The sequence below is a fragment of the Poecilia formosa genome, unplaced genomic scaffold (genome assembly GCF_000485575.1).
Source record: "Poecilia formosa unplaced genomic scaffold, Poecilia_formosa-5.1.2 Scaffold98, whole genome shotgun sequence".
In the NCBI taxonomy this organism is placed as follows: Eukaryota; Metazoa; Chordata; class Actinopteri; order Cyprinodontiformes; family Poeciliidae; genus Poecilia; species Poecilia formosa.
In genome coordinates, this window is record NW_006800037.1 from 1,030,989 (window position 1) to 1,046,674 (window position 15,686).

At 39.3% G+C, this 15,686-nt stretch overlaps 1 protein-coding gene and 1 long non-coding RNA gene across 3 annotated transcripts in view; one reads left to right on the forward strand and one right to left on the reverse strand.

The window, feature by feature from the left end:
- The first annotated feature begins 4,674 nt into the window (after positions 1-4,674).
- Positions 4,675-6,027, forward strand: LOC107836947 (uncharacterized). Its single transcript, XR_001662921.1, has 2 exons — positions 4,675-5,882; positions 5,914-6,027. It is a non-coding gene; the product is annotated as an uncharacterized LOC107836947 (long non-coding RNA).
- Positions 5,867-15,686, reverse strand: part of faah (fatty acid amide hydrolase) — a 10,919-nt gene continuing 1,099 nt past the window's right edge. Inside the window, exons 2-14 of one of the 2 annotated variants that reach the window (XM_007558697.2) lie at positions 15,427-15,540; positions 15,161-15,301; positions 14,894-15,027; positions 11,242-11,448; positions 11,128-11,168; positions 10,907-11,031; positions 10,236-10,361; positions 10,013-10,110; positions 7,682-7,781; positions 7,559-7,602; positions 7,303-7,451; positions 6,796-6,941; positions 5,867-6,344 (exon numbers count right to left, since the gene is read on the reverse strand). In XM_007558697.2, the coding sequence (XP_007558759.1) occupies positions 6,222-6,344; positions 6,796-6,941; positions 7,303-7,451; positions 7,559-7,602; positions 7,682-7,781; positions 10,013-10,110; positions 10,236-10,361; positions 10,907-11,031; positions 11,128-11,168; positions 11,242-11,448; positions 14,894-15,027; positions 15,161-15,301; positions 15,427-15,540 (1,548 nt within the window). In that variant the 3' untranslated portion in view covers positions 5,867-6,221. Of the gene's footprint in view, positions 6,345-6,795; positions 6,942-7,302; positions 7,452-7,558; positions 7,603-7,681; positions 7,782-10,012; positions 10,111-10,235; positions 10,362-10,906; positions 11,032-11,127; positions 11,169-11,241; positions 11,449-12,530; positions 12,665-12,797; positions 12,939-14,389; positions 14,423-14,893; positions 15,028-15,160; positions 15,302-15,426; positions 15,541-15,686 lie in introns of those variants that run through there. The other variant, XM_007558698.2, reaches the window with a different exon arrangement.

A 15,686-nucleotide genomic window follows, 5' to 3' on the forward strand; every position in this document is an offset into this window, starting at 1 on the left:
TTAAAAAGCCTAATCTAAAAAAAAGAACATGGACTAGTTTTTTTTTTTTTTTTTTGGAAGTTAAAAAGCCTAATCTAAAAAAAAGAACATGGGGGGGTTTTTTTTTTTTTTTTTTTTTTTTTAATTTTTACACTAAAGCCGGCGGACAGAGACAGCCAAACGGGGACGACAGCAGCAGCAGCAGGTGGGAAGGAAGAAAGCTGTTTCTTCTGAATCCACTCTAGATAAGCTCTGGCTGTCTGCACAGATTTGTGGGAAGGTTTCGTACACACTTGTAGACTTGTCTAACTTGCCTTTACTTTCACTGATAATTATAGGTTGGATTGTTGAGGCCTAAATTGTGTAAATATTAATTATGAAGTCAGAAAGGTCAATGACCTATTCTTTAGTTTGAAGGGAAGGGGGAGCTAAAACCTGGTGTAAAATACTATTGAAAGTTCATTTTCTACTGGATGTTTCTTGTGTCATAGTTTATCATCAGTTCATGCCTCAGAACACATCCTTCTACAACAAAGGCCCTCTATTCTGATGCTTATTTTTCATTTTATTTTTAACTGCGGTTTAGCTGCTATCAGTAGTGAGAGGCCCATGTTAAAGATATTAGTTTCGATGTTCAGAATGCCAGCTTTGCACGCTGAGATTGAATTATTTTTGCACATCATTTTTTAGCAAAATTGCCCAAGTTCTGTCAGATTCAGTGGAAAGTCCGAACATCAGTTCTTCAGTCCTGCCTCAAATTCTCAAGTGAATTCACTCTGACCTGAATTCTGCAAATTTAAGGAATGCAGGCAAAAAGAAAGCCCTTACTCACCATCCCTTCCATTAAACATGGAGGTGGTGTAATCATGCTATGGGGATATGCTTTGAGTCTTGGAAGATGACTGTAGAAACGTTTAGGCAGTGAACTCAAACATTCAGGCAGAGGCAGTGGAATGGTTCAGAGAAAACATGCCCAGGTTTTAACATGGCCTAGTAAAAGTATAGTCTTATTCTGACTGATAAAATTTGGCAAGGCTTTAAAACTGCTCACAGACCAACCATGCGGTCTAAGTTTAGCGTGAACTAGTTTGCAAAGAATAATGGAGAAGTGGCTGTTGAATGAATGAGTTGGCACAAAGTACATCAAACTTTAGAGGTATTAAAGTTTTATGAAAACCATTTTTCAATCTCTTTACACATTATGCACTACGTTGTGTTGGTCTATCTATCACATTACAGCGCAGTAAAATACGCTGTTTGTGGTTGTCTGGAATTGTAGAAGTCAAAATAATATCTTTTAATATGTAATTTAGTTTCTTATCTTTCTTATCTCACCTCAATCTTAGTTTCTTATCTAATTTAAAATAGTTTGAATTATTATGCAATCCCGCCATTTTTTTATGTACTTCATACCAAGCCACATACTTTATATTACACAATATGATTTTATTTTGCAACAATCCTGTTTGTCGATAATTTTCATATGAGGCGCAAGCTTCAGCTGCATGATGCACGTTATCGGACCGGGATTGCATTTTTAAATTCCAGAAATATACTCCTAAAGGGTCAGAATAAAGATTCTGACGAATGGAAATGCACCACAGCACAAAGTTTGGAAGCAATGCCTCCTCCTGCACACTTTAACCGCTGTTGACAGTACGCACACATTTCAACGAAGGGATTGTCTGTGTGTCGTCGCACGCTGCACGGTGAATCAACAAAACCTGATCTCTGCAAAGATTTGAGGTTATCCACCCCTTCTCGAGGCAGCAACGTCTCACCTCAAAACTAATAATGGTAAAAATCAAAATCCGTGTTTTTCAGCTCAAGCTGACGCTGTTTTGGTTGACAGACCTGGTGGTCTCTGCCAATCATCTTGGCCCGCGCACCACCAGCCCAGCAAAGTGCAACTCCACACATTGCTCACCCCTGCGAAACAATACTTCCACAATGTCACAGGAGTTTGATTGTTGTCGACAAGTTATATAATGCCAGGAATTACAGACTGGCATGCAAATGCTAAATCCTCCTTTTTTTTTTCCTCCTGAGAAGTGGATGAGATGGACTGTATCTGCAGGCTCCACTTCGGCTCCCTCAGCTTTGTGCCAGAGATGCTCTCCTTTCTCTCACCCACCCACCCCCCCACCACCTCCAACTAGGGTGATAATCCTGACACGCACTGTCTGCATTTTTTACTGTACGTGTTTAAGCGCATTTGCAGAGCATTTATCTCTGCAATGTAAACCAATTTGGCTATAAGGGCCTCGGGCCAAGCAAGGAGCTGGAGGGAAGAAAGGAAACCCCAAACCTAGCAGATGTGCAGAGAAGGGAGGACGCCGCAGTCGGCGCGAAACGCGGGGGGCTGGCGAACAACTGAATGCAGCAGAAAAGCTGGAAAGCGGAACCGCAAGGGAGAAAAGAATGCACCTTGTCCGAAGGTAAGCCTTTGAAACTTGGGATAGGGGCCTTCAAAGCCGATAGAGCGTGGATCACTGAATTGTTGAGTCACAGAATCTGAGGAAATCATACGGAGCTCCAGTTAATCCTGTCATAGTTAAATCAAGTGGCTACACTTCTAGGAGCCCAGCCCCGTCTGAAGAAATCTGGAGCCTGCTGTATTGACAGGGCTGCCGTTTGATACCGCCTGTACACCTGTATCAGCTCTCTGTTAATCTGCCTTCCCCTCCCCTGTCTGCTCCGCCACAGCACATTGCCTCTGCTGGTAGTAATGGCTGACGAAATGGACCAAAGACGAAAAAGCTGCCAATCTCGCAGCTTCTTGATGTCGCCTGTAAGTGGCTCTGGTTGCAGGGTGAACTTGTCTCTTTGATCATCTGAAAAGGCAGGAAGCACCCCCCCGCTGCGTCCAACATCACGAGCTGCAATTCTACAGAGTCATAAAGACTATTGGGCTCCTCGGTCCCTGAAATGGGACATTAAGACAGAATCATCCTAGTTTAGTTGTGTTGATATAAAGGTGTTTTGTTTGCTTGCACACAGGCAAGGTCTGAATGTGTCGGGATGGCTTTTAAAGTACCTGATCTTATAGCCTAAGGTTGCTGTAAATGAGGTGTTTGCTGCTCTTATCAATGAGACGTTACATGAAAGAACACTTTGTCCTCCTGGGACCGCTGGATGCTTCTGCTGTTTGATTACAACAGGTTCGGCTTGGCCAGAAAGCTAACTTTCCAAACTCCGTCACTTTTTCCTTTTGGAACTTTTCAGGCAAAACTTGTTAAACTGGAAACTTTGCACTGGAATACTCATATCCTGCATGAATACATTTTCCAGGTGTTATTTTATTTTATTTTTTTACTTGATGTACTGTTTTAGTCTGTTTGTTATTATATTAAACCTAGAAACCATCTAAAATGTCAGTAACAGTAAACTGAGTAATGAATTAAGTAAAAAGCGTAGAACAATTGGATCCAATCTTAGCCTATGGCCTAATCTCAGGTAACAAGCAAGTGAAAGAGCTAGTGGGAAAATGTAACCATTTGTTAAACCCCACATTTCAGAAAATAATGAATTGACACAACGCCAGCACTGAACTACTTGCTGATATGCAGGACAGTTTAGAGTGACCAGTTATCGTAACAGTCATGATTTTGGCCTGCAGGAGGAAGACCAAGCGCTCCATGCAGAAAGACCCCAGGCCAGAATTCAAACCCAGGACTTTCTTGCTGTCAGGCAACAATGCTGCCAACACCGTGCAACCCATATAAAAATACCTTTAATATTTCATGTTATGTTATTGAGCTGTATGTACAGTATATTTTGTGGAAAAAAAAGACTATGTGGATCGATGATGGGAAAAGCTGAATCGGTGACCTGGCACTTCTTGCTTGTAACCTTCTAAGAACAAGAAGCCTGGACAGCGACAACATTTTTAACACCTTTACGCCCTGTCACAAGAATAGACACTGACACCAAGTGAAAGAATTTACCCCATGTTACTTGTTAGGTAGTTTTGGATTTGCAAATCAAGCTGGGTTTTTGTCACATGAGACCATCTTTAAATTCGTTGGCCTGCATGAAAAAAAACTATGAGCAGCCGAAAACTATCATACTGAACAAAGTCTTTCCCATCAGTGGTGTGGATGGTGCTGATATGACAGAAATATTTCTGTCTATATTCATGCTCAGTTAATTAGAATGTTCTTCAAAGGTTTATTTGTCACTAAGTAAATTTGCTAAGTGAAACACATAGTGTAGATGTTTTTACACATTCTTTAACAACTTCCATTTCTGTTAAAGATTATTTTCCACTTAGTTATTAAAAAAATATGTTTACTACCTGCTTAAAGGTTTTTTTTCTGATCTGAAAAGAGTCTCATTGGCATTTATTTAATGACTACCCAATTATTTATTTGCAAGTTGTGTTTTTAATATTCATATTCTATTTTAAAAGGCATCAATTTCTTAACATAGTATGACTGCCACTGGTTATTATGCAATCTCGAGGAGAGGTATAGTGCTCACTTACATGACATAAACAACAGTTAATCAATCGTTCAATTAATCCACTGTGACTATCCAATTCTACTATTATGATGTAAAAGTAAACATTTTAATTGGCTATTCTTAAACATAAAAAAATAAAAGTTACAGTTCCCAAATATAATTTGGGACATTTTCTAAAAGCTCACAGTGCAATAATTGATAAAATAATAAATTATCTTCTGGACAATGCCCTCTGTGATAATGCATGGTATTTTTTTTTTTTTTTTGTACTGCGCTACATAAATAATCACACCGTTTACTTCAATAAAATACACACAATGATTAAATTGCCGACGTATAAAATGGGACGAGTTGAGATAGTGCATATATGCGTGTGTGCCATTAATTCAGTTTCAGATCCAGAGGGATTTATGAACAATGTCAAGTTCCCTCTGAAGAACTGAGTCTCTTCACTGCCTCTTAAGGCTTAATGCACCCTGACTGAGTGGCACAGCGAGAGGCACACTTTCTCTCTATGTGCTGCAGATAATACTAAGAACAACCTCTCAATTCCTGCTCTCCTCCACACCTAATGTGCCCTCCGTCCTCCACTATGTGCACGACGGGCCCATTTCCATTTGGGGTAGACGGCTGGGAAATAAAAGAAGAAAAAGAAAGAGGGACCGTAATGGAAAATGCTGACATCGACTCTAATGGTTTCCCATTCCAGGGGTGTTTTCACACATATGTAAATTTATGTAAACCCAACACAGAAACACATATTTACAATAGCACAGGGTAATCACTATATGAGGACACGGCGCACTGGCCTTGGAGATGGAGGCGCCATGTGTCATTAGTCTCCTTTATCTCTTTTCCGTTGTCTGCTATGGCATCACTGCATAAACCATCTTGAATATGAATAAAAACGATCTTCACTCGTGTGCCGCTCAGTGATGAGGACGTGGAGAGGAAAAAGAAAGAGGTTTCGTGTCTTTGAAAGCACACAGGTGTCTTGAAAATGCATAACTTCATTTTAAATGACTGTAACATTAACTGAGCTGCAGGCTTTACTGTAAAACAGCCTTTTCAAAGAAAAATTCAACTTTATTCTCATTCATTTGATTACATAAAATATTTAAATTACAAAAACACTCATATTATTTTCAAATCTGTACTCATTTTTACAATGCGTTACACGTTATTTGCTGTGTTTACTTACGCATTGGGGTAAGTTTTCAATTATCTTTTGGTTATGCCCAAGTGTGAGCCATCAAACGCACTCTGAGATGGAAAAACAGAACAAAAACCTAATTTTTCCAAGCCTAATTAACACTAAATTGTGAATCTAAAATCCATGTTCTGTTTATAATAATCAGCGTATTTATGGACAGAAATATCTATGGTGAAAAACTCATGAAGAAAACTTTACATTTGAGAAAAATTGATCAAAATTAGCGGTGACACTTTATTTGAAGGGGGGGTGAATAGTGTTTAACAGTGGTTGCACATGATTTATTAACAGACTGAGTAGACTTTTATAGCTCCAAAAATAAAAAAGTGACAGTTCATTCATTACTCTAAAGGAGAATGACCATGCCGTTCGAGCTAGAGTATTGAGATACTCTAAAGCAAACGTTAATCGCTTTAATTATAGATTTATTTGTTTAAACTTTCTAAACCTGCTCAACAGATGTTGCCTTACAAACCATATGTAAAAACCAGACTCTTTACCAAACACTGTGGTGTGATTAAGACGTGCCGTCCAGCTTTTGGATCCGGAACATCCGCGCGCTGGTCTAGTTTTTCTTGTGTTTGACAAGCTGTTCCACCTCCTTCATGAAGCGCAGGCAGAGCTCATCCTGCCACGGCAGGGCCACGCACTGCACCGCCACGGGCAGACCCTCAGCGCCGCTGACAGCCTGAAACACAAAGGTCCAACGTGACGCCAAGCAAAGTGCTCATGTGGTCTCTGCTGCCACCTGCTGGACAAACGCGGTACTTCCATAAGCGAGATGCGCTAAGAGATTATCGTGGAAACTTCATTACCACGGGTAAACTATCAGTGAGGAGAGTTTACCTGTGGCAATGAAACTGCAGATGTGAAACAACCAAAGTGATTAAAGCTTCAAAAGAGATACAGAAAAAAAAAAAAAAAGATAAACAGCTTTAGCTTGGGAAACATTCATTATCTTTGGCTAATTAGTTAATTTCTCTGTAATTCTTGAGGTGCTTTTATCCAGTAAAACATCCTTAAAAAACGTATAAAACAAAAAATAAAACTAGTGGTCCAACAAAGCTTCAAAGAATAATTACTATAATGTATTTTGTTGCATTTGGCGGTTTTTTATGGCCTACACAAAACAGTCTCACCTCTTTGTGCATCTTCTCCCAGGTGTCCTGATAAAGGCCCTTCAGATGCTTAAGATCCTCCTCGTCTTGAGCCGTCACCGTGGATACGGGGACAGCACCGGCCGGAAAATTAAGGAGATTGTATATCATTGTTAAGCTGGAGAGACCTGAAAGAAAGCAGACCAAGAAAACTGCAGAACTTGGAAAGAAAAACAAGACTATTTCTGCAAGCCTGAAGTATTTTCACTCTAAATACATTGTGACAAAAAAAATATTCTAAAAATGCTTTTCACTGTAGAGATTTTAAAAAATGAAAATCAGTATTTGGGGGACCTGCGTTTTCCAGATACAGAGATTAATAAAAATGATGATGCAGAGCCGCACAAGTTTTCACAAATATTCATTAAATTGTTACACCAAGAGACAATCCAAAAACTCTAAAATGTGTGGAGAAAGCCTCTTTCATCAAATCATTCATTATTCTTCTATCTCCAGATGTTTTAGTAGGAGCTCCTCATACAACCGTACACGTGAGTTTGCCGCAGTACAAGAAGTTGAAGGCCGGTCCAATCATGGGGCAGAGCAGCACATCAATGTTGCATTTCCTCCAGTGTGCTATCGTGTCAGAAATGTAGTCCTCCACAGCAGCATGCTGCTTCCAAACCTCCGCAGGGGAACTGAGAACATCAAGGTGGGGAGGGATATGGAAGCATTTTGGTTCAACAAATAATTTGACAGACAACTATAAAACTAAAGCGGCTAATTTGAAAGGACATCATCGCACCTGACTCCACAGAGGGCGCTGAGAATGGGAGGGACGCGAGTAGACTGTGAGAATGACATGAAATGAGAATTAATCTGTATCTGCACTGCATTCTCATTTCTGGAACAGCGAGGCAGAACTCACAAAGGGCGTCAGCAGGAACACGAGGATTCTCTTTAACCAGGTAGGGATGGAGTATAGAACAATCTGAGGTTTGAGGCAGGGATCCAGAGGCCCTCCCTTCCTGAAACAGAAGCAGGATGACTGCCGTGATTCGCTGGAAATGCCGCACTACCTTCAGAACAGATTCAGATCACGTCTGCTGAGCCATCTGGGGCACGTTGGCATAGCGTTGGTGTGTTAGACAGAACCAAATACTAAGTAATGTGTGTCGTTTTTAGTGATGACAGAATGGTAAAGACTAATCCAGTCTCTCTCAAACTGTGGTCCATGGGTGCAACTAGTGGTCCTCAAGGTACTGCATGTGAACAGTAGTTTATTTGATGTGACTTGAGCTCAATTTGTGACTTGTAGAGTTAGTTTACCAAAGGATCGTGGTTAAAAGTAATAGTGGGCAGGTGGCTTAAAACCTCAAAGGAACTCAAAGGAAAACTGAAGATACCGGTGGAAAGAAAACAAGTCAATATCTGCTGAGTATTTGTGTCATTCACAAACAATTTGATTCTTTTGAACGGCTCTATGCCGTGAACAAATCTCAGATGATGAGAACTGTTCTTTGTTTTTTAATGACTTTGCTTGCTTGTAACATTCTGCTCATATGTTGACAGCTATTGTTATTTTTATTCAATTAAAAATGATTTAATCACATAATAAACACAAAAAGGTAACTGCAATTGATAGAAATAGGTGGATAATTTTTTACACTTAATGGTGCAGGAAAGTATTTTTGTTTCTACCAAAGCAACTCAAATCTAGTTTTCTTTTATTGTGCTTCTAAATTACAAATAGCCTAAAACTTTTTAATAATGAACTCAAAACTTATAGTGAAACAACTTCTTTTTTTTTAATTTTCATGTGTTTGACATCACTGGAAAGCTTAGAATCCACACTTTAAAAATGTATAACTAACTCAAAACACCATGGCTTTTCATGGTTTTGTCGTGGCCTAGACACATTTATAAAACAGCACCGCCATTCTCATTACCTAACAGACTAATATTTTTATTCCAGGTTGCATATATTAAAATGTTGTGTTATTGTGGGGAATTTTCAAACTATGTGGTCAATGAGTGTTTGTGAAAACGCTTGAGAAACACTGGGTTAATCAATAACTTTAATGATGTCTTTTGCAATGAACCGCTGAATAAGTAACAGCCTGCCGTAAAAAGAGATTACTTATTTCAGTTTAACTAAAACACCAGCAGGAAAAAAACAACATTTTCCCCAACTGACTACATTTTTTCCCCCACACATTCTCCTGAATCAACATTGCAAAATGTTTTGTGGTATTCTGAAATTAAACATTTCATGAGTTTTAGAGGTTTTAATTGAGAAAAAAAACAACATGCAAAGTGTCAACATTTACAGTGTTACAGTTTTCATAACTTCTGCAATTCGCTCCATTTGGATCTCATCTCAGTCTTGACCACTACTGACCCATTAAAGTTTTTAGACTGTTTTTTTTAGGAACTGACAACTAGTAGCTATTGGGATTTAGATCTGGAGTTTCTAGGCCATCGACACCAAATCTCAATGCTTTTGACACTGACTGTTCATCAACTTCACATCTAGATTGACAAATTTAGAGACCAGGCATCCTGAAGATTATTTCCTTTCTCTTTGCAGCTGCACTAACCCACTACGTGAATTAAGGTTTTGTATTTTTATTACTTGCATTTCATCAGATGGCTACTTACAACAAGCTAAACTCAATGCAAATTGTATATATTGCAGAATTTCTGAATCACACACTAACAAGTGGTTGATGTTTTCGTCTCACTTTCCAAGCAGATTTTTTTAAAACAATTTCCAATTTTTTATTTTTTTTTTCTTAAAAAAAAATGTTTAGTTTAAACATGTATATGTGGGAAACTGACATTTATTTTTTTAAAGAAACTATTACATAAATCACAAATGCCCCCTGTTGCTTTCTGACACACTATCCAACTCTGGAAGATTTTTTTTTAAACAGAAACACTTTGTCCTGTTTAAAAAAAGTGACGAAAATGTGCTGAAAATGCTAATCATTGAGAGGAAATATTAAGAGTCCTTCACAAAACATCAACTTTTATTCTGGAAAAATCTTTAACCAGGCTTTGTGTTAGCTATGTTCAGAATATCCTGCTTTCTCTAAGTTGGATGAGTCATTAATTATGTTTTAGCCACATCCTGCAAAATGTTACTTTTAGTGCTTTTGCCGGACTTAAGACATGTACACTCAGATTTACTTTCCACAAAAAGGAAACATAATCGGTTTAGTCAATGCCTTAAACATAATGATAAAACACAACTTACAGTTTTTGTAGCATGGTGGCAGCTCCATCTGCAAACACGCCCTTGACGATGAATTCATTGACAGCTTGACTCACCCTCAGAGGTTCATAAGGCACCACCTAACAGCAAAGATGATCGCATCAGAAATACTGCATGTTTTACAAAGTTGTGGTCTTCACAGTACTATCTGCAAAGATGTGTGTGGGTGTGTGGGTGTGTGTGTGTGTGTGTGTTGTGGCCTTACTGTGTGCCCAGCCTGCTCCAACAGAGCTTTGACCTCTCGGAGGCCGCGGACCATGCTCGGAGGAGGCTGCGTGTACCCATCGTGTTCAAAGTAACCGATTCTGAGAGGCTTGGAGCTCTGGTATGTCTGCAGAAAAGCCATTTCCATTTATTTAGATTTTGCATCAGTCTGTCAGTAGTTCAACAGCTTAAAAGATTATGTGTTTCCATACTTTACATACTTTAGAGGCCTCACAATCATCTGATCCACCAAATTGGCCAATGAGGCAAACTGATACAGCTGGCAGGTTTAATGACAATAACTCCATATTGAAACATGATTGTTGTTGAGCTGAACAAAACAGCACAGACTAAACCTTTAAAATGTATGTTTTTAAACGTAAATTGGTTTATTTGTTAAACCAGATAATTACATACACTGTATAAAAAATACATAACCAATTTCTCTCCTCATTGCCCAACTTTAAATCAGCCGAAAAATTTTTTTTCCCTGTTTAAGGTCAGTTAGAATCATCAAAATTATTTGCATTTGTCGAATCCCAGCACAATGTTTATTTTTAAGTTTAAAAAAAATCCTCATTCACTTTCTTAATATTTGACAAAACCTTCTTTTAACCTTTTTGTTCAGAAAACCTTCGTAAGGAAAAAAAATTTAAACAGCAGAGAACACACCTGAAGATTAAAGGGTAAAGGTGGAACAGTGGGGTCCAAGGAAAACATGTGGTCACAGAGCAGAGCCTGCATGCACAGAGCTAAACTGTCCACGTCCCGTGCCATGGGTCCAGGAGATGAGAGCACTAAGCCAACACGAGGCGCAGCAATGTTAACAAAATGTTCAACAGGAAAACGGTAATATGTCACTGTGTGAAATTGTGAGGACTATCAACACTTACCGCACTTTTGACCTCGGTAAATGGGAACAATGCCCTGTGAGCTAACGGCGACAAAGAGTAAAGGTCATGTCACTGTGTTAGAAGCATTCATAAAACTCACTGAAGTGTACCCACCTGAGTCGGCCTGCTGTGGGTTTAAAGCCACAGATGCCGCAGAAAGAGGCAGGTATGCGGATGCTCCCCCCTACGTCACTGCCAATGCCAAGAATGGAGCCCCCTCCACCAATCAGCGCCCCCTCTCCACCAGAGGAGCCTCCAGAGGTCTTCTGGGGATTGCAGGGGTTGACCGTCTGGCCAAAGATGGGGTTACTGCAATCGTAACTGCAAACGAAAGGCAGAAGACAGACACATATGAAGCCAGATAGTTATACACAATGAGTAAAAACAGACACACAACCATTTTCTTTTTTCAAATTAAGAATAAAAAAAAAAATTAAACAATTTTGGGAAGCTCAGATAATTATCTTGTGGCTTTTTTAAAGGTAGTTCAAAGAAATTGTATTTATTATGGGCTCACCAGTGGATGCATCTGAAAGCAACACAAAGGAAAGACTGATGGAGGGACTGGTTTACTTCACAAAATAAATGCTATCATAAGGAAAGAATATTATGTAGAAATATTGAACAAACATCTCAAGACAACAGCCAGAAAGTTCAAATTTGGATATAAATGTGTTGTCCATAAGGACAGTGTCCCTAACAATAGCACCAAATTAGCTACAAAGTAACTTAAGCACAGCTTAAGTTACTTTGAAGCTTAAAAAAATTACAGTACCAAATTTGGCACTCTAAAACATTAACTCCAAAAGTTAATGTTTTGGAGTGCTTTGGCACTCTAAAACATTAACTCCAAAAGTTAATCACACTATCCTTCTTGGCTGGCTAAAACATTAACTCCAAAAGTTAATGTTTTGGAGTGCCAACATGAAAACCCTGTTTTAGTTTAAGAGATAATTTGTTGTCAGAATTAAAAGGTGCGTGAGCAACGTTACAAACGTAACTCCATTGTACCAGTTCTGTCAGGAGGGACAGAGCAAAAGTGCAGCAAAATATTGTGAGAAGCTTCCGGAAGAAAACCCAAAATGTCTGATCTAAGTCATACAGATTAAAAAAAAAACCTACAAAAAAGGACATACAAAAAGATGCATGCCAACATCTTAATTTAAAGACAATAAAAAAATCTCTAAAATTCCCTCAATCCAACATCTAGCAAATAGTTATAAAGAACTTAAAACAATTGTGCATGACGTCCAATTTAACAGCATACAGTGAGAAAGTAAAGGTTATGTGCTTGTCATGCGTTGTGTCATAAATCTGATTCAACTATAAATACTAAGGACATAAGATCTATTTATGTGGTTGCGCAATGTGTGTGTCACAACAATGCTACAGTTTTAAGTTACTTTAATAGTGCTTGTGGCAGGTTGGTTTTTGTGAAAGGAATGGCTCCTTGTTTCTTCAGTACTTCCACAATCACACTATCCTTCTTGGCTGGCTGGCTCAGATTCATGATTATGCCGCAGGTGCAGTCGTAGTTCTTTGTAGTAGGGAGATAATAAGTAGAAAGAACAGAGGGCACAGTCAGATAGTGGCACATCAACGCAATAAATCTCATCTTTATCCAGACAATAAAGAAAGATCACCACAGTGAAATTCTGCCAGCTGTCTACCTTATATGAAACATTGTCTTTGATGCTGATAGGAACGCCATACAGCAGCCCGTCCTTGTTGGAGCCAGTTGTTCTCAGCTGGTCGAAACTCTCCAGCAAAATTTCTGTGCAGCAGTTCAGCTCCTTGTGCACAGCCAGAGCCTGTTTGAAAAGAAGCTGTTTGAATTCAACCTGCATTCAGATACTGAAAATATAATGATCACATTGCAAGAGGGGTTTTTATTAAAGCGTCTGGGATAGGCCTGTTGCGATAAACGATAAATAAATTAATCGCATGATAAATTAAACCTATCGACCTCATTTTAATTATCGGCTTTATCGTCTCTTCCTGCCTTTTTTCTTTCTGTTGATGACACTGGATGAAAAAAGGCTCAACTCCGGTGCTCTCCACTGACCCTCCCTTCCTATTTCCTTAGTGTAATGTCCAGCGCACACTAAAAGAGTTGTCGGCCGATTGTCAGCCCATTTTCAAAACCTGAGAGACCACACATTAGCCGACAGAAATCCTAGGTATAACGGTTCAATCGGGTTTGTCGTGCTGTGTGGTGTCCAGCCACATGGGCACAAAATAATGGCTACAAATCCAATTAACTAATTTTAAAATCGGACATTAATCAGTGCTTTACTAGAATCTACCTGTGATCCATGTGGCTAGAGTCAGCGTAAAATCCTGACTGAAAGAAAATCATTATAACCTATTTTTGTCACGTTAACGAAGAACAGCTGAAAAGTTACCGGGTTTATCAACTGCGGTAGCAATTTGGCTCCAACTCCTCCCCTTGTCATTTCTATATTCTTTGCACGAAATGTTGAATAAATATTAATGTTGTTTCCACATATCATCTCCAATGTCCGCTGGACTTCGGGTTGCGCCGTGTCAGCTGTTTGGGATTCCCCTCCGTAATTTCCCCTTAGAAAGCACGGAGGAGAATCCGCGCTTTCTGATTGGCTACCTGTCACATTCAGCTTTAAGCTCCCAGTCGGGGAAAACCCCCGATTTAGATCGGAGCGGCCACAACCGACGATCTACCGTAACACACCACACACTGCAGGGTGATCGGTTACGAAATCACCAGCGACAATCTTGTAACGCCCAACGTTCTAAGATTATCGTAAGGGGAAAATAGGGGCAAAAAATCGTGTAGTGTTAGCTACTGCGTGAGGATGTGCCCGTCTTCTCTATTTAAATCTCGTGATTACTGAAGGGCAATACAGTATACAGACTTCATAATCTGCACTCTTTTGGTTGAATGCAGTATTTATTTCCACTTTGGCTTTATGTTGTTTAGTTTTTATTCAAGTACGTTTTTTGTTAATGGAGACTGAGAATCCATTTTATTTTTGTTTTTGGTTGTTTTGTTATTTTAGTTTATCAGTTCCAGTGTTATGTGTTCTTTTGAAAGTAAAGTGTATCTATCTATGGCAGGAAATCACATGCATTATTATTATATCCATTAAATCAGTGTCAACTGGTCTTGAAACAATATTATCGTTTATCGCAATAATTTTTTAGACAATTAATCGCTCAGCAAAATTTGTTATCGTGACAGGCCTAGTATGGGATGGTGAAAATGTCAGAATGGAGACTGGACCTTTTGCATGTAGGAGTAAAACACATCCTCCGGGCACAGNTTAGTTCAAGAGATAATTTGTTGGCAGAATTAAAAGGTGCGTGAGCAACGTTACAAACGTAACTCCGTTGTACCAGTTCTGTCAGGAGGGACAGAGCAAAAGTGCAGCAAAATATTGTGAGAAGCTTCCGGAAGAAAACCCAAAATGTCTGATCTAAGTCACAGATTAAAAAAACAAACCTACAAAAAAGGACATACAAAAAGATGCATGCCAACATCTTAATTTAAAGACAATAAAAAAATCTCTAAAATTCCCTCAATCCAACATCTAGCAAATAGTTATAAAGAACTTAAAACAATTGTGCATGACGTCCAATTTAACAGCATACAGTGAGAAAGTAAAGGTTATGTGCTTGTCATGCGTTGTGTCATAAATCTGATTCAACTATAAATACTAAGGACATAAGATATATTTATGTGGTTGCGCAATGTGTGTGTCACAACAATGCTACAGTTTTAAGTTACTTTAATAGTGCTTGTGGCAGGTTGGTTTTTGTGAAAGGAATGGCTCCTTGTTTCTTCAGTACTTCCACAATCACACTATCCTTCTTGGCTGGCTGGCTCAGATTCATGATTATGCCGCAGGTGCAGTCGTAGTTCTTTGTAGTAGGGAGATAATAAGTAGAAAGAACACAGGACTGAGTCAGATAGTGGCACATCAAGGCAATAAATCTCATCTTTATCCAGATAATGAAGAAAGATCACCACAGTGAAATTCTGCCAGCTGTCTACCTTATATGAAACATTGTCTTTGATGCTGATAGGAACGCCATACAGCAGCCCGTCCTTGTTGGAGCCAGTTGTTCTCAGCTGGTCGAAACTCTCCAGCAAAATTTCTGTGCAGCAGTTCAGCTCCTTGTGCACAGCCAGAGCCTGTTTGAAAAGAAGCTGTTTGAATTCAACCTGCATTCAGATACTGAAAATATAATGATCACATTGCAAGAGGGGTTTTTGTTAAAGAGTCTGGGATGGTAAAAATGTCAGAATGGAGACTGGACCTTTTGCATGTAGGAGTAAAACACATCCTCCGGGCACAGTGAACCTTCCCGCAGCTGCTTTGTCAACTCAGACAACGACAGTGACAGTATGGCGCCAGAGTCACAGGATGGATGCTAGAAGAGAAGCAGCACAAATGGGCTGATTATATTTTCTGTGAGCTTGGAAAAGTTATACACATATTTTTTAAGTTGGTTTTAAAGTTCAGGGTCTCCCCGAGTGCATTATAAACCTGGTGGGCCACCAGGCTTTACTTGTGCCC